This window comes from Chelmon rostratus, chromosome 8, assembly GCF_017976325.1.
Source record: "Chelmon rostratus isolate fCheRos1 chromosome 8, fCheRos1.pri, whole genome shotgun sequence".
NCBI lineage: Eukaryota > Metazoa > Chordata > Actinopteri > Chaetodontiformes > Chaetodontidae > Chelmon > Chelmon rostratus.
Window position 1 is genome coordinate 12,501,261 of NC_055665.1, and position 22,832 is coordinate 12,524,092.

At 42.8% G+C, this 22,832-nt stretch overlaps 1 protein-coding gene across 1 annotated transcript; it reads left to right on the forward strand.

Annotated features, from left to right (window-relative positions):
• Positions 1-16,341: 16,341 nt before the first annotated feature.
• sp8b (sp8 transcription factor b) lies at positions 16,342-18,173 on the forward strand. The gene is made up of 2 exons (XM_041943086.1): positions 16,342-16,362; positions 16,836-18,173. Exons 1-2 carry the CDS (start codon positions 16,342-16,344, stop codon positions 18,171-18,173), a joined length of 1,359 nt encoding a protein of 452 aa, XP_041799020.1.
• The last annotated feature ends 4,659 nt before the right edge of the window (positions 18,174-22,832 follow it).

Here is a 22,832-nt window from a genome sequence, read left to right on the forward strand (position 1 = left end):
ATGTGTTAAACCTATAGGCTCCCAGCATCCTGTGTTGTGTTTATCCAACCACAACCGGAGCTGTGGTCTCGCAGTAAATTAATCTTTAGGGAATCACACTGTGGGTAAACAGATCATGACGGCAACACTGTTCTGACAGTGAAACATGAAAATACAAATAATGCGGCCGATTAAATCCTCAGCTCTCATGTGGACGACAGCGTCTTTTCACGGAAGAAATGCAGAAATACTGCGAGGAAATGCAACTCGGTAAATGACAGCTTCAGTGCGTAATTGCTCTGGAGAAATGTGTATCCATGTATGACTGGGGTGCATCATAAGACATCATAGCCACTTTAGCTTTAGCACCAGCATTAAGTCTTTATGGTGGGATGTTAAGGAAGGAGGTGGGACCCTAAGCCAACTGTCCTAATGTTGTGTGTGTGTGTGTGTGTGTGTGTGTGTGTGTGTGTGTGTGTGCGCGCGCGCGCACGTGTGTGTGCACATACTGGGCATACAGGCTAAGGGCTCCCGTGCTGACAGTTAACTGAGTAGACAGAGGGGAACCATAATTAGATTCATCTACTGGTATTGACAGACGCGACAAGACTCCAGTCTGATCAATACACACACTCTCCATATTGTTCCAAATACCAATAACTGTGAATATCCATCTTAACTGCATTAGTTACAGTCAAATAATTAAATGTGGCCTTTTAAGCACAGATGATCCCACATGTCAAATGTATATTAATACATACGTACAGATCCTCATATCTAAAAAATCTTCCTTTTAATGTAATTGACTTTAGAGCAGTAGAAACATTCCTCAACAAACGGATTATTAATTTAATATTCATTTACAGGTGAATACAATTTCACCAGTCTAGTTAAATTTACCCACAGGAAAGAGTAAAAAACAAAAAATCCTGAGTTGGTTCAGACACAACAATCGTTGGTTTTTACAAGAGAGAATGCACTCAATGGAGGATAATAATAATAATAATAATAATAATAATAATAATAATAATATATAGTTGATTTTATAAAGAAAGTCAGAAGCTCATATTTCGCTTCTGCATCAGCTAATTTCACAAAGGGAGGAAAGACAATACATCCTCTGTCTTAATCATGTGTTTGCTCTGCTTTATCAGTATGTACATGATATAGTGTTCTTGCATGAATGACTTCAGCCCACCACATCCCGCCCACCAAAAGCTTTCTCGCTGTGAATATCCCACCCTCGAACGGAGAATCCATTATTGACAATACCAAACACTCTCCGACTCCCTGCCATTGACATTTGACCCCCTCAGTATTTTTTTCTCTATTCAGAATCACTGATAGCTTTTTGTTTGCCATAACTGCCCCACTTATATTTCCGCAGATGTAGGCCTGCATCAACGGACTCTTTGGCAGCAATGCAGATAGCCCTGCGGTGCATGGCGCATAGCAGCCACCATCTTTTACCCTTTAACAATGCTGTTAAAATCAGCTCAGTGGTGACATCTCAGCAGCCATCAAGGACATCAATACATATTTTGTGCAAGGCGAGGCGGAACTTCAGCTAACTTTTGCACACCAAAACGAGAGACACGTGATAATTGAGAGCAATTAACCAACAATAACCATTGTTCTTGCAAGCCATGTTGCTATTTATTCTCAGCAATTATTGGTGCCTTAACTAATGACTGAGATGTGCATCGCCACATGAAACTGACAAACCTTCGGTTGATCCCGTTGAGAGGATCTTTCACTTTTCCTGCACACTGATTGACTCACTCTCACTTCCAACTGTCAAACAACGAGCCATTTGGAAACTAACAATGCTTCATGAAAGGAATAAAACATAAAAGACAGGACACTTGGCCCGTTGTCATAAACAATTAGATGCTGATTTGCAATGAAACGAAGGTCAAAAGAGAAGAAAAAAAAACTGATTAAAAGTAAGATATTAAACAAGTGAGTGGTTCCAGAGAAAAAATGAGTGAACGTGGTCATCGCTAACAAACTTGGAGCTTGATGGTTCGCAAGTTGTGACAGGTAATTACTCACACTAAGCGACGGCTGAGAACAGGAGACACGTTCATATTTGATGAATGATTCGCATGTATTTCAATTTCGCATGTCCTCTGACCTCCAGGGCAGGCTAATGTCTTTTGGGTCACCCCCTGCACACTCACAGACAGACATTTGGTTCACACACACACACACACACACACACACACACACACACACACACAGTGGGAGAGAGGGCTACAGGAGTCACAGTTAATGGGATTACCCCAGCAGTCCTGAGCCATCCCTAACCTCACCTCCAGGTCCCACTGTGGCAATCAGAGGCATCAGCATCCTTAACGCATCATGGAGAGTGCTTGCGATACCACGCTGTGGGGACCTCTGCTCTCTAACCTCTTAACACAGCAGCACTCTAACTGAAGTGACCTCTGCTGCTTTATAAAGCTACCCCCAGAGGAGACCTAAACGCAGCAACCACCGGGTCACAGTATAAGACACCATTAACCCGAAACCTCCGGCCTGGACTCGGTGTGTTTAAAAATCTCTCCTCCGGCAATCACAGCAGCATCAACACCTTGTAGGTTGACCCTGTCACACAGCAGTCCAGATACTTGATCTTTAATGCGAGGGTCACATCTCTAATGGATCTGCACTCGCGCGTCTGTGATATGTGTAGCTGACAATAAAAAGACATGCTAATTTTTATGCTGCTTTGATACTGAAAACACAGGAACGGGTACACATTCCTTCCTATCCACACTCCCAACACGATTACTTAGAAATGAAGCGGAAAATGGAAGCGATTTATTAACGAGACATTAGAGGCACTTTTAATAACCTTCCCATCCTGCTCAGCAGGGAGCTGCGGATTACACCACACAGGTTTCGGTGACACCAGAAAGGAAGTCCCCCGCCGGGTGTGTGAAGAGCGCAGAGGGACACAATACCCAGCCTGGGGTTCTCACATCCCGCTCTGGGCCCTCACCCCAGGGGGAAGGACAATGGGTTAAAAAGGCATGAATGTCCTGCCTATCCAGGATATAATGTAGGTGGCTGCCACTGGGTCTGAATGGCCTGACAGAGCAGCGGAGGGAGAGGCACAAAGAGCCCATAATAAAAGAGATTCCTCGGGTCAGTAAAGCATTGCATTCACTTTGGCCTCCACAGCTCACAGCCTCTCCGCTCACATTCACCTTTAGTCTAAACTGCAACAGCTATAAGAGACATTTAAAACGGCAAATATATCTGTGAAGTGTAAGTGTTGATCAGTTGCCTAGAAATAAATCCAAGTGAAAAAATCGGCACTTAAATACTTTTAATACATTATTTATCACTTTTTTTTTAATGGAGGAAAGAGAAATCTGTTCAAGACAGCAAATATTATGTTATTGTCGCTCATATCATAAGAATTAGCTGCGGATGCTGTACTGGTACATGATACACATGATATATTTAAGAGGAAACTTAAAGTGTTCACTGGAGCTTGTTTGAGTGCACTTAAGAAAAAAGGGATCCAGTCTAAATGGAAACTCCCACTAAAAGTAGGGGAAGGATTAGAGAATTCCACAGTATCAGGTGACATATGTTCGTGCAGACTTGTGAGAAATCAACAGCTTGATTGTGTCCTTTTAAATGCTCACAATTTGTCTAAGCCAAACATTGGCAATATGCTCAGGTTGACTAAAAACACTTCCTCAGGCATGCAAATAGTCAAAAACTGCATGGATTGATGTTTTATGCAGCAAAAGAATGGGGGGAAAACACTTATCTAATATATGCAAGTGTCTCCATTGACTGAACGGAGTGAACAATCACTAAAATGCATAACCGTTGTCCGATTCACCGGCTGGGACAATCAGATAATGCAAGGAGACAAGGGATGATGCCCACACAGACGCATGACTTTACTACACCCTTAATCTAATTAAAGTAAATAAACTTATAACTGATCTCCTTGGCGACAAAACACTGCTGAGGAAGCTAATTTGCTCCCTTGTTGTGGCTCCAGAAACAGATAATACTGTTTTATTACACAAAGGTCACCAGGGAAATTAACTTCTGGGCCAGCAAATAAAAGAAAGGCCCGGCACTCGGAATAACAAGTACATACTGATTACATTCAATCACGAGAGTCCCAGTTGGATGGGACGCTGACCTTTCTGCTGTCTTGTCGGGAAATAAGATATGTAAACGCAGGATGGGCCACTTACACGGGAGCATCTCTATGTTGTATTGTGGAAACAATCTAGCGAGGCAGCCACTACAAGGCAGATTGTGCAAGTTATCCGTTTGAAAGAAGTTTAATTTTAACAGTTGAATAGAGATTCATTGCTTTTTTCAGACTCAAAGAGCACTAAATTGGATTAAGAGCACGCCGCTGAATTCACAATGAGCGAACAAAAAAGTTTCAGTTTCTTTGTCTCCCATTTTCAGCTGAAATCTCAGGGTACTATTAGTCACCCTCCATTAATTAAGACAACCCAAGTTTTTCTACTTATACGAGATGATTTACCACAAATTGACAAACTAGCAATCATTTGATGATTATCTAAATTTATTTCTGGCATTATTTATTCTCCAACGAACCCCAAGCTGGATGTTTCTTTTATTGTACACTTTCATTTCATTTCGTGCCTCTCCTGCTGGTGCAGTTAGTCACTGTCTCCCTCTTCCTCAATGATTGATGTTTACAGGTCATAGCAATACTCTTAACTCATTAGTTAGAAAGGGAAAGATGGGAGCACTTGCTGGAGTGAGATATTGCGGAGGAACAGAGGGAGCTACTTCGATGGGGAGACAGAGAAACTTAGCGTCAGTGTGATAATAGCCCCTGAACTATTGCATGTTTCAATCAATGGAGACAGAAGTAAATAAAAACCAGAGGGGAAGATTCACCGGCATCGATCCCAGCTCAACACAGACCTTGCTGACAATCTATGGTCTGGGCCAGTAATGCTCCCAGTCATCCACAAAATCAATGAAACTCATCCTTTCAATAGCATCCAATTATTAGCACAAAGTAAAGGCAGCCTTCCACAATAAATCAGAAAACTTTATTGAAAAGCGACACAGACAAGATAAATGCTAATTGGAATGTGAATAATGTGCAATACTAAAAAAAATACCGTTAAAACAGTCTCCCAGACGGTCGGCTAGGATGTTCCCAACTTGACTTGTATTTTATTGGATGAAAACAATATTTGTGAGTGTGAGTGATGTGAGTTTGGTCCAGCTGAGTGATCTGGATCCATATGGGTTTCAACCTTAGTTATCAGTGATTTAAAACAATCCTCATTTCAGACTCAACAGTTTGTAACCATCAGTGCAGCATAAGAAATACTCACACCTATGAGACTGCTGTTTTAAAAGATGCAGGGATGAATTATTAAAGGGTCAGTTCGTCCATATTCACAGGTAGAAGAGGTGCTCAAATACCACAGCAATAGCCCAAATATATAATAAAAGAATCAAAAGTAAAAATATTCATAATGCAGAATGGCTCCAGCGTTGTATTAACAAATCATTGTTGATGTGTTAGTATACAAGTAGTATTTTGGTGTTGTCCAGGTGGTTTTAGGTGCTTCATGTACTGTTGGGTACTTATGGGCTATGGGCAGTATTTCTTATGAACTGATCATATGTTTGGTATATAAAACCTCAATCAGAAAGGTAACAAGTAACTAAAGCTGTTAAATGAATGTCGTGGAGTAAAAAGTAAAATATTTCACTCAAGTATACTTCAAAACAATACTTACGAATTAAATGTACTTTACACCAGTGCCCAAATTACCAAAGAAAATATTTGACCACTTCCACCAGTTGGTATCTTGTCATGTATAAATCAAACATGAAAGGAAAAGTAAATCCATGATTTTTCACCCCAATACAAAGGAGGCAAACTGAATTCCATTTGTTGTTCTCATTGCAAAGGACATTTTTTATTTTCAAATCAACAGTACTTTGTCGTTCCAGGTATTATGTCCATTTTTGCCCGGGATAATACGCAGAACACTCCGTGGACAGTTTTAATTAGAGCGACTTTCTACCCACAAAATACTCCCCTATTGTAAATACTGCCCTCCCCATTCAAACCGTTGACAGTGTTCTGTGGCTTATCTGGAGAAATAGAGGCGGGGAGGCTGCTGTTGAATTTTAAACTATAATTTTTCAATGCTGTGAGCACCACAAATGAAACTCCAATCACCTCCATTATGTTGTGGTGGTTGCCCAAAATCTCATAGGTGGATAAAAACTCAGACAAATAAAACTATCTGCATGGGAAAGACACTTCTGGAGGGCAGAGACGTGTGCTTTTCATTTGGGTGAACCGATCCTTTAATCATCCAACACTGGTGGTCAAATAATCCACTGGCCTTCTTTGTCAAATTCTATTGCTTACGAACAAAATGTTTTTTGTAATTCGGCTAAATTAATCCTTTAAGCTTGACATCGTAATCAGCTGTATGTGAACTTCACAGGACCGTCCAGTCTTTTTTCTTTTTCTTTTTTGCACTTGCTCTGTGTGCTTTACATTAGGTAAGCAAAACCCAATGTTCCCCTCCGCTGGCCCCCGAGTAATAACCATTAATTTCCCATCATAGTTTGCGTTAATTAAAAAAGCTACAGGTTTAATTGCCGTTAAATGTAATGATGTTAGATCTCATGTTCATGTGTTCGGCTCCACCCATCACCAGCTCGTTACTCAGACTTGCGGGATTTAATCAGATGGAGAAGGAAGACTTGTCTCTAATTATCTGCTCCGTTTCATCATTTAATCTTACTAAAACAGCTCCTCACATGTGCTGCAGCCTCAACTTAGAATACGTCTTCGCCCTGCGTGTTGATGATGAAACACTGTGATTGTTTGTTCGTACATACTTTATAGTGTGTGCATTCAGCAAAATCAGCATTAAATTAGCTTAGCATGCGTAAAAACCTGATTTGTGTGTTACTCTGCTTTTTTATTATGTCAGTATAAAATTATCCACATTCGGGGCACAAACAGGCCAGTATCTTGTAAATAATGAAAGCATGACGGTGGTTATTGTGTCAGATTTTTGGCGGAGGGATATGACACACAACACGCTGCTCAGCAACCAATCATTGCTCGACATCTTTCAGGATGAGCATGATGTCACCAGGAAGGTGGTGTCAGGGACTGACTTCTGGGCACAGATAATCAAATCAAATAATCTGAAAAACTCAAAAAAAAATATTTCGCCATGTTTACAGGTGTGCACAGAAGAGTGTTCTTCGCTCCCATTGGTCAGCGTTTGGAGCGTGTTGTGGAGCACGTTGTAGAAGGCCAAAAAAATCCAACATGCTAGACTTTTTGTCCCAGGTATGGCGTCAATCATCATCCACTATAATCTGTATAAACGGATATCTGCATATGAATGCAGAATCTGCAGGCAAGGTGCAGGATTGTGGTATCGTCTGAATAGTATTTACCAGTCATATTTGAGCGGGTTTTGGTTGTGTGCAGGTAAACAGTCCAAACAGTCCAAAAGAGGCGAAATACATTGGCCGAAGTGCAACATCAAAACCAAACCTAAACCAATTACTTTTTTTTCTGCATATGATTGCATCTGTTTATAGAGACTAGCCGAAATGACGAGAGTTAGAGTTTGAAAGTCAAGTTGCTAATCAGACTGTAGGCAATGACCAGCACACAGGAGAGGAAGTCTTGGCTGAGACATCTCTCCATTCCCTAGGTATCTGCTGGCTATGCCCCGAAAGATTGGCTGCTGCCTCCAGAGGCTAAATCGTTATCAGACGATAGCCGATGGGTTTGGAAATTGCGTCCACTATGACACACTATACGGGATTAAATGATTGTCGACCTCGACGGCCATTTTCATTCCCAACCCAATGCCCTACATCTGTCTGATCAGGCCATCATCTGTTTGATATCGTGTAATATAAACCCAGCATCACTGTAACAGTTTTGGTAAATGAGCCATACGTTTTTTTGTTGCTTTGATGCCGATCCAGACTCATAAAGTATCACAGGTATTGAAAAACTTTCTTCCAAAATAGCCTCCCGGTGTAACATCCTGCATTGCAATTTAGTCGGTGCTGCGATGGAGTGCAAAACCAGCTGTTCAATAATACAGTGAACAGGACAGTTTGTGTAGCGAACGTGGGAGGATCATGGGTACTACTGCGCTAATTTACGAGCCTTCTCCAAATGTCATAAATCTGCTCTGTTCAGCAGCTCATCAGCACTGCTGCTGTTATAGAACAGTATCTGTTAGCCGTGCACACAGGATCAATCAACTCCTCCTCATCCAAAAAGACTTTTGGGTGACCGTTCGTAACAGGAAGCTATCAGAGAGCTGTCAATCATGTTCTCAGCTGCTGAAATGGTTAGTATCAATAGGAGTAGCATTACTTGCTTAGAAATCCCTACTTAAAGGGATAAATTATATATAAGAACAGTAAAAAACAACATCCAAAACTGGGGTAAAATGCATGTATATGTGCATTCCTTGCAGTCACATTACTAAACGTTTGAGAAGATATCATAAAGAGACATCCAGGTTTCCAACCATGCCCAGCCCCCACAGCAATCTCATATGAAGAGTGTGGGCTTCTTTCACTGCATTGTCGGGTGAGTTGCTGGTGGAGCACACTTGCTAGCAGTATGGAGGGGAAGAAAATCTGATTAAACAATTAGTGTCAATTAGCCCCGACCAAATCATTCTGCAAACAATTGGTCTCTAGTGCCCGGCTTAATTACAGGCGACTTTCAGCTCCTTATCATGAGCCCCGTCGCCCATGATTCATGTCCGACTCACGCCTGTCCCTCAAGCACCATCAATTATCCACCAGTAAACAAATCCAGCAGGAAAAAAAAAATCCAGGTCCCAAGCCTGATTAGCATACCTCTCTGTATGCTCGTCAGCTGTTGTGCAACTACAAGTGATCAAATCAGCGACGTGATGAGATGAACAGTACGCTGATAAGAGGATAAGACGAGATGATGATGAGGATAAGGAGAAAAAACAAACATGGTCTTGTTGAGGTGTGATTTGTGTTGCGAACACACCAGTTTTTGGAAGAAAGGAGTTCCCCTCAAGGCCGATCCTTGATTGCATACTGGCACATGAATTAAAGTGTATCATGCTGTTTACATATTATGCCCTCATACTGCTCGGGTGGTGCATTTGAAGCCAGTCTGCGTGTGGTTTACAGTAATAACAGGGGGAGGGGGGAGTTTGAAGTTTGATCATGCAAACACAAAGGCATACAGGCAGGCACAATCACAATCTCAACATGTGAGGTCAGAGTTTTTGATTTCAACACCCAAACACACACACACACACACACACACACACATAGCGAACATACACAATGCACAAAACGTGTGAAGGGGAGCGACAGCAGGCGCGATGACATGTTAAATTACCCTGGTGATGTATAGCTTAATGAACCCCTTGTGTTGATCACGCTCCACATTAATCAACAGCCATGAACAGATTCCCTTATTTTCTCAATGCTGCCTTGATAAACTGCAATTTCATTTAACCTTGGACAGCAACTTTAATAGCTTCCACAGGACAACTGTCAATACTTCCCTGGGTATACAGTGATTAAATTGCAAGGCGAGAAGTGTGTCCCAGCTTCCTCCTCGCGCTCATCCTGCATCTCCCTCTCCTCTCACCACCCCCACCCCCACCACCACCACCACCCTTTACTTCAAATCACAATTTGTACTTTCACACTTGCGCAGCCTGCACTTAAAAACCAAAGTCACAACAGACATATTTGGACTCTGCTGTGCAATCACCGGGATAATCTGTTGCTTGTGTGTTGTGCTTTTCTTTTGACGCAGACATTCATTTGTCATCGTGGCAACTCACTTCTACCTGATATTAATGCATTTTTATCAGGCGGATAACCTGTTGGCTGTCTGATTTTACTCAATCGGGTTGGAAAAGCTGAGTATCGGTTGATTTTTCAGTTGGGACTTGCTGCCTATGTGTCGCTCATTCTGCAGATAGCGAACATATCCCTACACCTTAAAATCACAATTTGTAAAGCAGCGTTAAATGTGGCCAAAACTTTAACGCAACGTTTAAAACGTAGTCTGAATCATCGCGTTGAAGATGAGAGGCGAGCTAATATTTCCGTCGCATTTATTTGCCATTTGAGAATTTGGTGCTTGTCTGTGAGCTCAGAGGACAGGATGAAACGAGACGGTGACAGGCAGTGACCTGAGCCCTGTCATAATGATTTTCTGTGATATCCTCCACCCTTGTCAATTTAGCATAAATTATCAGCCATGAAAGACCTGCTGGCTGATTAAAACCAATTGTCTGGGTAGGGAAGGACAAGGCAACCTCTTTATTATATGATAAACTAAGTTAATGGAAGAAGACAATCTCCCCTCTGGGAAATCGGACTGACTCTTAATTAAAGCATTGTGTTTTCTCTGCTGGATATAAGGGCCTTTCTATTATTCCAACATGCACTTGAATGAAACTTTAAGGATGATGCGATAGATAAACAGACCATAACACGCCAGGATTTGGGGCAAACAGTTGTTCTTCCTGTGTGAATATCTGGCGAGAGAGGAAAGAGGAAGAAAAAGGATCACATATTTGTGCATCTTGCAAATGTAATCAACGCCAATCAGATGACACTCGCACGCAACAAATAATGCAACTGTGTGCTTTAACAGATTTGTTTATGACAAACACATGCCTGACACTTGGTAATTACACTCGATCTCAGAACACATTATCACCTCTTGGAGGACATGTTTCATTATCACATCCGCAGCTGAAAAGATTCCAAGTTGTGTGTCACATGTTAAGCAGAGGAAAATCAGTGTTGTCGCGCAGCTTTGTCCCCGCTCTGGAAACAATGCGAGTTCGCCTTACTGTTGTGCTCCTCCGATGACATAACAGAAGAGCAAACATTTCTCTGTCCTGCGCCTCTCGTCGGCTTCCTCCACCCACACTTGAGAGGTGACAGGCGTACAACCCGGACTTCCATTATTATCCAACACAGCAAGAATGCCTCCAGGAGGATAATTACTGAAACTTGAAGAGCCAGGGCTAATCCTAAGTACTTCACTTTGTATGACTGCCTCGCCCGCCTGTCTCTTAGACTGCCGCTCACACTGACAAAGTGCAATGTTGGGCTCAGTGAAAGTCAATAAGAAGACCTCATGGCCCATAGATGTAGCAGTCAAGCCAAATGGCGGCAAAATACACTGTTATCTCTGTTTATCATAAACAGCCTGTGCTGGAAACGCTGTAATCTATCACTTCGGCCAAGGAAACAAGCATCCTGGGAAATACAGACCACAGCATCCAATAAGCCTATCCAACAAACGCCTAAATTAATTATTTAGCTAATTTTATTTTTGAGTTAGACTTTTGGTGAGAGAAGACCAAACAATGCAGATAGATTGTGGTGGCAGGATGGAGGCAACTATATAACCTGAGCTATAGAGTCTAGGCCAGAGAATGTCACTGCTGCTCCTGTTTGACAGACAGGTGCTGAGACGGACCATTAGCACCCTGTCCTGACATATTCGCGTGACAAGACCCATCACATGACACCCACTGCAATTCTGAGGATGTTCGTTATTTAACATACAATTATCTTAATATAGGGAGACAAATTATGCCCATCTAAATTACCATTTACATGGTTTCCATGCAAACCAACAACATGACAACTGTGAACAAAGAAGCCTGTGCTGGGCTCGTTAAATATAATAATAAGCAACTTTAAATGGAAGCATTTAAACAGGCCCAGGAGCCTGACAAGCTTATTTTATGATTTTACTTCATGTGAGCATAATAAATATAGAAATGTTGATCCACGGGAGGTGAATGAACGCCATCCTGTTTTGATTTTTGCTCCTGAAAAGCACAACTTGAAAAGCTGAGGAGAGTTTTTTGGCGGCTCTCTCCATTCATCCCAGGAGGAACCAGAGGCTCCCGTCCTGCCAGACAAAGCCAGGAACAGCTGGCTGATCGATACCCGACAAAGGCTCAGAGGTTAGAGCAGTCAAAAGATTGTTAACTAGCCATTTTATTTGCCAGACATTTATATCATTGTTTATGGTTCAGTGCACCCCTTCAGTACAGGCCATGCTGCACACCTGTGCTTGGAACACTTTCAAGGCCTTTTCACCCACTTTTCATGACCTCATAGGCCAAGGAAAGATGGCATATAGTCTCCAAGGTAGACAGATAGATAGACATGGTTGTTTTTTCTGTTACATTTACATCATGAATATTCATGTCACCATGTTTTGTATCATTGTCAGCAGCTCATTTGAGAGATAAATAATGAAAATAGCTGACTGGCCATCTATATGAAGGCTTTAGAGAAAAGCATTAATGTGTGTATGTTTTACGCTGAGTGCGATGTGCAGGTGTGAGCGTGCGCTGATGGCAGCGAGGGATGGGGTTGGCCTGTATTTGCACATTCCTGCATATGCATGCGCATTTATGTTTGTGTGAATGCGAGCGTCGGTGTACCATGCATCCCGGCCGGGTAACACATGGCTCTGCTGCCACCACTCTGGCTCGTGTTGTGAGTGTCCCTGCAGGCTGGCAGAGAGGGGAGACCCTCTCTGTGGCTCACCCAGGCGAAGAGGGGCTTCCTGCACATCTTTTGTCACACCATTTGGGCCCTTGTGTCTGTGGCTGCCCCGCTCCGGACCCACTTGGCAGCTCACAGCGCAGACGGACATCTGCTCTTTCCAACCTCCTGGTGAACAGAGAAAACAACAACCAACAGACCCTGCTCTCTTACTCTCTGCTCTGCATAGTTTACTGCACAGGGTTACACAGTGTCTGTTAGGACAGTAACAATATTTTGATGCAGCAACAGGGAAGGTCACATATCAAAATCTATCTATCTATCTATCTATCTATCTATCTATCTATCTATCTATCTATCTATCTATCTATCTATCTATCTATCTATAAATCTATAAGAGTGATGCAAATTTTAAAAAGAATTGGACCTCTCAGTTAATACCATGAGTTTTAGTAATGTAGGCTACCCTTATATTTTATTTAAAAAAAAAAAAAACTGCTTAAAACATTAGTAATTATGAAGGTACAGTATGCACCCTCTAATTGCAGATGAAAGCCACAAGTGATTACCTTCGGTTTTCTTGGAGAGATATCTTTGATAGGACGGCCCACAGATTATCGCGTTGCTTTGTAAATCTCCACATTAAAGTGTACTTCTGCATCTCTGCCTTGACTCCTTTCTCCCGGCTCTCTAAGCGCAGTGATTCTGGAGCACGCAATATTGAACACACTTTGTTCGTGCTCAGCGGCCCAGAATAACTCGGTCATTATGGTGGCGAAAGGGACAGGTTTTGAGTTTGATTTCATGATGGTAATATAGCCCATGTGCGGAGGAGAAGAAAGCCTTCAATGGGGACATCTGTTCAATGCGGCTTACAGTTACAGCCTTGCGTTAAGAACAACCTGTGCACACCATATGAACTAGGAGCGACCCTGAACGCAACAGGCAACAAAAGCCTTTTTTTTGGAGAGGGGGGTTCTTGCGGAAAGGTAGAATAAATTAGACAATCTGAAGTGCGTGTGGGTTAAAAATCTCGTGTACCTCTGTATCTTCAGCAGCAAGACGTTTCCTGTCGAGGAGTTATCACACTGACCTCTGACATCAGTCTTGCTGGTACGATCACTTAGTAATTTGTCACCAGAAGCCAACATGTCCCCTGTAGCTGTAGCCCATACCTTGCTCTCCAAATGCGTAAAATCACTATTGCGCACAATATCATGAATGACCATCCCCTCTAGGAGGAAGAAGAAAGGGGAAAACCAGATTGCTCACAAACGTTTAGTTGGTTTATAATGAAATATAAACTGGGACTGCGTGGATAAATAATGTGTGTGTCTTTATCTGCCTGTTAGGGGTTTGAGTGCACGTAGGGAAAACAGAGGTCGGCGGAAATTTTCCAAGTTATTCCTAATTGAATTGCCAGTGTAACATTTATCTGGCATGGTGCACAGTCACAGCGGCAGCGGGAGATGTTGTGTTATACTCTGCTGAGAGCAAACGTCGAGGGTCAATCAATGCGCTGCGGAGCGGCGGAGCACGGTATGTAGGTTTTATTCTCCTCATTACTTTGTCACATTTTATTCGCCGTTAAACACGGCTTGCTATGATTTTTCGACAGTTTGCGTGATTGGTTAGTTCGACGGAAATAAAATAATGGATGAGCAGGAAACAGATCGATGCAAGTTCTTTCTTATCTCCAACGTCAATAAGCCAAATGAACGTGTGTGTTTGTGTTGTTTTTTCTCCAACCCCGATTGTCTAAAACCTGCCATTGCTTTCATCCAAATATATGGCTTACCGTGATTTCCCATTTCCCCTTAAATAATTAAATGGACACTTTACGCGTTTGACACAAGCGCGCACACGTTTAAAGAATAACTCAAAATAAAGATAGAAATTGAATAACTCATTAAATAAATGTCATAAATTGTCTCTAAATATTCGTTAATGCTAGAGACTAAATAAAATGTGCTGTGAGAATAATAATTAAGATAAGTGCGTGTAAAATGCCGCTGCATCTGTTTTTTTTTTTTTTTTTTTTTTTTTTTTAAATTGTGTGACATTATGGATAATTTCGGCTGTTTTAGTTTTTTTCCCCGCTGCTTCATTTTTTACACCTGCAGGTAAGGCAGTGTAAATTAATCCAAAAAGCTGTTGTCCAATCCTAGAAACACAAGAATTAATCAGATAGTCCATCTATCACGCTGTGTAATAAAGGAAGCGACATGGGTTAGGCAGATGATGTGATGAATAATCCCTGGTCGTTTTAATTAACTTTTCCCTGTCCTGTAATGACCAAGCTGGTCAACAGACCCGGTCAATAAGCATGTTAATATCAAACAAATAAAAGTGCGGATGATTAAAAACCTCCTGCGTTATTAAATTTGAAATTCAAATGAAATTTATGCTCCCAGTGCACACTGCATGCTAATAGCGCCCACAGAGAGTCCCAGGGTTCAGCACACGTTTTGCCTTCAAGTTCTTATTATGTAACAGGAGCTTCCTCTGTGGATTTAACAAAATGTCAGTGATGAGCCTGTTCAATACAGCCATCTTATCATGTTATTTTCCGTCTGACGCACAGTGAAATCACTTAAATAATCTCGGTTTAACCCGCGGCGCACAGTCTCTAACAGCTCATTTTGAGTTTTTTTTTTTTAATTTTCCAGGCTAATTTTGAGGCCAAAAAAAAAAAAGTGCCCCAAAGTCAACCACATCCACCCTCATCTTCATCATCATCTGTTGTTTTAAGAGCATCATAAAATGAGCAGTCCTCCACCGGAATGCACCATCTAGCAGCTTTAATCAAAACTGTTGAGATAATTGAACACAATTACAGTAATGTGAAAGTTTGAGACAGCGCAATATAAGTGCACGATCTGAACAATGCGGCCCTTGTGGCCTGTGTAATAGTTTGTGTATATTAACTCTTCAGAAGTTAAAACATGCGGAATCCCGCGGGGTGACTTATGCCACAGCCAGAAATCAGTTTCTAATATGAGGAGGATGCGAAAAACACGGGGAGGCTTTTATAAAGTAAAACATCTTCAAGAGATCCGCGCTGAAATCCATAAACACACACGTGGGTGCGGGATGAAGAGGAGCTGACCCACTTTTGGCCTTTTCACTCACTTTGCATTTGGAGGAAAACTTTTCGAGCTCAGATCATTAAATCACAGCAAGGAGCGTCGGAGTCATCTTCAAATGGATAAAATAGGAGCTGCAGCGTAAAATGGATTTTATTTACAGTATGTTGCTGGCTGTTTGCTTCTTTTTGTTTGTTGTTGTTTTTGTTTTGTTTTTGTTTTTGTTTTTTTGGTGGTGCTGTGGTCGCAGTTGAGCCAACCTTTTTATTCGCCACCGGCCTCATCGCAGACGTTAACGTCCCCCCCGCCGCCCCAAATTTATGGAACGTGGTGTTCTGTAAAATTTCAGTAAGTGGCCCCTTAATTCCTCCTTCCTAATTCGCTCTCATTTAACTTTACCTTCCTTCCGCTGTCTTTTATTATGGAGGGGGCGGCGGGGAGGGGGCGGCGGAGGGTGGAGAGCTGTCTGAGGCGCTCTGGTGATGACCTCACGGTAGTATGTGGCAGTGCGGCGGGACGGAGCCGCTGATTGGTCGCCCGTGTCACAGCGGCACTTCAAAGCCGGAGAGGAGCCTACAATTGTGGAAGAATGGGCGGAACACATCATTGTATTGCACACCTCTAAAAAAACAGTGCTCTGATTCATAAATATAAAAAGATCCTCTGAGGAGGGCAGTGTTTTTGTGTGATGGCAACTTCACTTCTAGGGGTGAGTCGAAAAGGACTTTCTTACCGGTTTAATTAGTTCTTGTCATTGTCCGGCGGAGGGGGATTAAACTTGCAGCAGTCGCAGAAGTAGCAGCGAAGGCAGCGCGTCGCTTGTATTTTCAGGAAGCGGCTCGTACGGGAGAGCCGAGGCTCTGCAGACGAGATGTTAAGTTTGTCCCGGTGCTGAAAACGCGCACGTTGCCCTCGCTGTCCTGTTTGGCATGCATTTGTAAGCGCTGTGTGTCGCATTTCACTTGTCTGCTTTCTGTTCGTCCAGGTAGGAGGTGATAATAATCTACTGCCATGATTTGCAAACTTTGAATGTTAACCAGTGGCCGATTTGGTCATCTGCTGAATGTGGGGGAACGGGTTTCCTGACTGCTCCTTGTCTTTGGGGCTGAAATGCTGCGCAGAAATGACCTGTGAAACTTGTAAGGCTGAGCGGTCACTCACAGCTTTGTCTTGTCCTTTCAGGAGGAGCCGAGGTTAGGATCGACTCCTTTAGCCATGTTAGCTGCGACATGCAACAAAATAGGGAGCCCGAGCCCTTCACCGTCCACAATTTCGGATAATCCCTCGTCATTTGGAAAAGGCTTCCACCCGTGGAAAAGAGCCGCCGCGAGCAGCTGCAGCCTCGGATCCGGTCTGTCCGGCTTCGGGGTGTCCCGCAATGGATCCGGCATCACGGACTCTTTCGGCACAAACAGCTCCAGCGGATCCAGTGCCTTTTCCCTCACGTCGGGTACCTCGTCTAGTTCACACTTTGGAAACGATTATTCTGTTTTCCAAGCGTCGGTGTCGAGCAGCTCTCAAGAGTCCAGCCACCAGCCGGTTTTCATCTCCAAGGTGCACACCTCAGTGGACAGTTTGCAGGGCATCTATCCGAGGATGAGCGTTGCGCATCCCTACGAGTCCTGGTTCAAATCGTCTCATCCCGGTATCCCCGCAGGAGAGGTTGGAACCACCGGAGCCTCTGCATGGTGGGATGTGGGAGCGGGATGGATTGATGTTCAAAACCCTAATGGAGCAGCACTACAAACGTCCTTACATTCCGGTGGACTCCAGACCTCCTTGCACTCTCCTCTGGGCGGATATAATTCTGATTACTCGAGTTTAAGTCACTCTGCTTTCAGTACAAGTCCCTCTCCACACCTGTTGACAACCGGCCAGCACCTGATGGACGGCTTCAAGCCGGTGTTATCCTCTTATCCGGACACAAGCCCCTCTCCGTTAGCGGGGGCAGGGGGTTCCATGCTCTCCGGGGCTCCACCTGCGTCTTTAGCGGGGTCTCCGAGGTCATCTGCCCGGCGGTACTCGGGCAGAGCCACCTGCGACTGTCCAAACTGCCAGGAGGCGGAGAGACTGGGACCGGCGGGCGCCAGCCTCCGGAGAAAAGGTCTCCACAGCTGTCACATCCCCGGCTGTGGGAAGGTTTACGGGAAAACGTCGCACCTTAAGGCGCATTTGAGGTGGCACACCGGCGAGAGGCCGTTTGTGTGCAACTGGCTCTTTTGCGGGAAGAGGTTCACGCGCTCCGACGAGCTCCAGCGACATTTACGCACACACACCGGCGAGAAACGATTCGCCTGTCCGGTGTGCAACAAGAGATTTATGCGGAGCGACCACCTGAGTAAACATGTAAAAACTCACAGCGCCGGGGGATCCGCCGGCTCTGGCTCCGGGGGCAGCGGAGGGAAGAGGGGGAGCGATACCGACAGCGAGCACAGCGCGCCGGGCAGCCCTCCGTGCCATTCCCCCGACCTGTTGCACCCACCTGAGTCAACCCAGGGAGTGGGCATGAACGGCCTCTAAATCTCCCCTCAGTGAAGTAAAAACTGTAAAAAGAAAAATAAATAACAACAACCACAAAGTGTTGTGATGGAATTGTCCCAGACGACCTGGAAGTGGACATACTTTATGTATGCGAAATGCTTCACATCCCAAGTGTCGCCATTTAATGAGAAAATACGTTTCTCCAACCTCCCCTCCTCCACCCCACAAGTGTTTAAGACTACTAATTGATCATTTCATAGCCGAACCATCAGAAACTTCTCATTAATACATCTGCGGTGTGGAAGTGTAATCAAGTTACTGTGGGCGCGCTGGAGCAGGGCACAAACTTTTTTTTTTTTTTTTGTTCCTGAGACGCAGAGAAACACTGTTGTGAAAAATGTAGGCCTGCGAAGTCACACATGTTGTTCAAAACCAAACTGTGGCACTTTATTACCGAGCAGGGGATATTGTTCTTTGTTTTTTGTTTTTTGTTTTTTTGGTCGTCCCTGTGGATGGACTGCTCGGTAGGAACAAATACCTGTAGAGCTCGCTGACATGTGGGACGAGATAAGTCTCGTTGTATCGGTCTGGTCCCATCGAGCGCTTGATAATGGAGGAGCGGTCGTAGGTTTATATCACATACTGCTATTCATTCCACAGTCTACCGTGTGTGCGCCGAGTTTGTAATAGGCCAGCTGAGGTTACTTACACTTCGCTGCAAAATGTGTTGTATATAATGACAAATGTAGGTTAGGATTATTACAGCCCAATGTAAAGGTGAGTAATGTATTTGTCCAGGAGACGATTTTGTATAGGTATTTCTAGTTGTATATGGACTCTAGTAAATATTTGAAAATATACGGAAATGTACCTTGATTTTTCTTTGACATGATATGAAATGTATTGTGGGGAGTTATATTTAACCACGAGTTTTCTTGTATTTAGGGGTCTATCGTTAGGCGCACTTTGAATTTATTTGTAAGGTTTTGAAATCATTTACTGTTTTACCCGCTCATTTAATTTAAGTACGCATGTTGTAAAGTGATTTTAATTTTACAATATATTTTTTTTCTCTCTCTCTCTCCCTCCGAGAATGGCTTTTTATGTGAGCCACTCAATAAAGTCAGTATGAATTCAGAAGCAGCTGATCGACTCGGGTTTGTTTGTTGAGTCGATAAAAAATCTATTTCTGAACGGCAGACCAGAGAGTCTGACATTATAAGATGGCCTCAAATTTATTGCTTTATATTAAAAAATATTGCATAACCTTTTTTTCTGTCATGATTGTGAAATAATACAGATGCTGCCTTTCATGACCTGCGTCTACAGCTGGTTGTTCAGGCCAGGTGGGGTGGGAAAGGGCCTGTAAGATCGAGGCCTCACGCCGAAATTCATTTAAATTTGAATCATAAAAGGTAACAATCAAACGGAGCATCTGCTTTAGAAAAAACAAAGAACTGTTGCAAGAATTTACCTTCAGGCTAAATTCCATCATTCCCGGTTTATGTCCGTTTTTCTGTTTGAGCGTGAAAAAGAAACTTGAAACTCCTCTGAGGCGACACAGATCAAACACGCCACCACTGCATGAGTATGTTTGAGAAATATCGCTTTCATTTCTGTATCTCCAAACGTAGACAACTGTCATTTCTCTTTTTTTGGATTTTCTGAATATTTTTCCCAAATTCCAATTTTAATGTGACGTTTTGAGTTTTTGCGGATCAAGCTTTCATCATCAGCGGAGCTTCTCAGAAAACACGCAAACCTTTGCTTGATTCCAGGTGGTTGTTAATAAATGCGCAGCAGGTTTAGTGTTCACAGGTAAATGCTGACATTATTGGCAGCAGTCTGTTAATATTTCAGCAGTGTAACAGAATTTAAGAAAAGGTCATCCAGTGGCGAGGAGTCAGTCTTAATGTTTACTCTGACTTGAGCTCAAATTGGACTAATCACTTAGTCTTTTACTCACATTCAAAATGATCGATATGAGTTTTAAGAAGCTACAACTTCTATTTATTATTTATCGCCAATTTATTTATCTTTATTTGGTATTTTTTCAAATATATATATATATATAATAATGTGTATTTGACTTAAATTCACACAATTTGGCCTTTTTCCGTTTACGCAAGCAACTTGTTTTTTGTTTTGTTTTTTTAATTTTCTGTCAATTATAACACAGACAAAACATTTTTTTTCTATTTATTTGTATGCTTTAATTCTTGTTTCTAGGGTTTTTACGCATCAAATTTACGCACCTAAAATCACATGGCAGTGTGCGCACTGACGTTCAGATCACCCCCTAAACTGTATCACAGATCTGATCAGCATGGATTATATCAGCCCTTCTCATTGTTACAGATTTTTTAAGGATTGTAGTTTCCTGTTTCTTAGGTTTACCGTGAAGGGCACACTAAAGCCTTTCAAACTTCTCTTAGACTGCTTCTCATGCACAGCTTTGTAGCGCCACCTAGCGCCTTTATTAAGCAACTGCAATTTAAAGTCCACGTTTGATCCAGTCCTCTCCAGAAATGTGTTGTTTGGGGTTCTGGTGTTATTTCAGGGATCTGAGAAAGTGTATTCCGAGTTATTTAAGAAAGCTCTCGGTCATTCTTGCTGCTTTAAACCAATTTAACAGTTTTACCTGTTTGTGTCGTACTCTGAGACTTGAAGCTCAACAAATCCACCTGCAGATGTGAACTCTTGGGACGATCCATAAGGTCTTTTTTTCCACCTTAAGAGACATGTGCATTGATGAGGAAGACATAAAGTGATCAGAAGACCCGGTTCACCCACCTGACCTCTGTGAATCACTGCAGTGTGTCAGTCAGGGTTGAGGCATCTGGAAATAGAAGCTCATTAAAACTAAATGTACTCACTGACAACGCTTTCAAAATGTCTGAAATTAATAAGAAAATTAGGAATTAAAGCTGAAGTACTTCCAGGAAACTCAACCTCTTGCTCTCCAGCACAGACAATGGCTCATTTTGTTGGACATCTTCTCAAAGCGACGGATATCCTTTTCTGTCCAGCACCCACACACTCTCCGACTGCTGGAACGATGTTAAGTCGCCTGTTTTCTTTCTTTCCTATTTGCTTTGATCCTCTTGCGCACACTAAAACATACAGGTGCAGACACATGAGGTTTCGGCCAGTTCCACCTTCTTATCCTCTTCTCCTGCCGCCTCTCCTCTGGTTTCCTGCGATGGTGCAGTCAAGCAGAAAATGCTGCAAGGACAATAGTCAAAGTTAAAAGTGAAACCAAGCCAAGTTTAAGATAAAAAACTAAACTAAAATAGAGGAGTAGATTGGCTTTGACTGAGGAAATTCTGCCGTTGCTGGGTCACTGAAGCACTCAGAGTAACATTTAAGGCCTGTGGGACAGTTATAAAGAGGGTGTACACTAAAATATGCTGAACAAATAATTTACCCAGTGTGGGGTCAATATAGCACAGACACAACACTGACTCAAATTGAAGCAGTGTTAGTGTTATTCTTAAATTACTGTTGGGTTCCTGGAGCAAAGCAAGTCTTCTGTTAGGTGGTTTTGGTACTGGGTGACATTACAGATTTGCATCTGTGCTATATTGACACCACACTGGGTAAAGTTGGTGTTTTTAGTGTCTGGATTCCTCAGAGCTCAACTCAAACCCCTCCTAAATTACATATGTTTTAATATTCACCAAACAAGAAGTAGCTATAGCCAGATCTTAAGCCAAGGTGTTAGGTGCCATGTGTACTTTCAGGGTTTATTTTGTCTTTGTCATTTTTGTGTTGTTCATTCAATAAAGCTTCAAGGGAGCAAATATACTCCCATATAAACGGGACTGTGGGGGAAAGTTTGCTGTGTTTTCTTCAGCATGAGGTTTGACACAGTTATTTATTTATTTATTTTTTGTTTATTTCATTCTGGCTGGTTTAAGATTTAGTCTTAAGGGAAACTTTTTTAAATTCCAGGCAAGAGTGAAGCAGGAACTGAATGAAAGAAGACTTCATTACGGGCAAAGAAGTGGGTAGTTTTAAAAAAAGAAAACGTATCTAAACAGACATTAACCTGAACTTGAGAATAAGCAATATTACCATAAACCGTATGAGATGATGTATCTTTTACTGACATATTTTAGTCAAACTGGCCTTGAACATTTCAGAGAAGACATCATTTCCTGTTTCCAACTGCCTCAACCGATGAGTGAAACACAAACAGTCGTGAAATAATCCTCCCATGTGGACAGAGTCATTTTGCCCTGTAGCTTGTCAGAGTGCACGGCCCAGTGTTATTAACACCCTCACAGACTGTCGCAGCATCACCTGGTCCTCAGTGGAATGTCCTGCCGCTGCCCTCGTTTGAATTAGGCTGGCCTCAGAGAGGAAGGGGATGAGGAGGGTGAGCTGCCAGCTGTGGATGAAGGCCACAATAATGGCTACGGTCAGAGCACACAGTGTGTTTGGAGCCAGGCCCAGCTTTGATCCAGTCACCTAGAAAACATGAAAGAGAAATAACATCATCCTGCGCCCCATAGGACTGGGTGTACCAGTGATTCTGAGGCTGTGATAAAATTTAAGCTGAATCACGGTCTTGACTGCGCCTTCATGGAAACGCCAGCTGCTATTGATATGATGAGATATATTAGGTTTTCAAGCTCTCCCAGCAAATCATAGTGCTGCGGTAGCACCTCTCACCGATGATGCATCTGTGGCCAA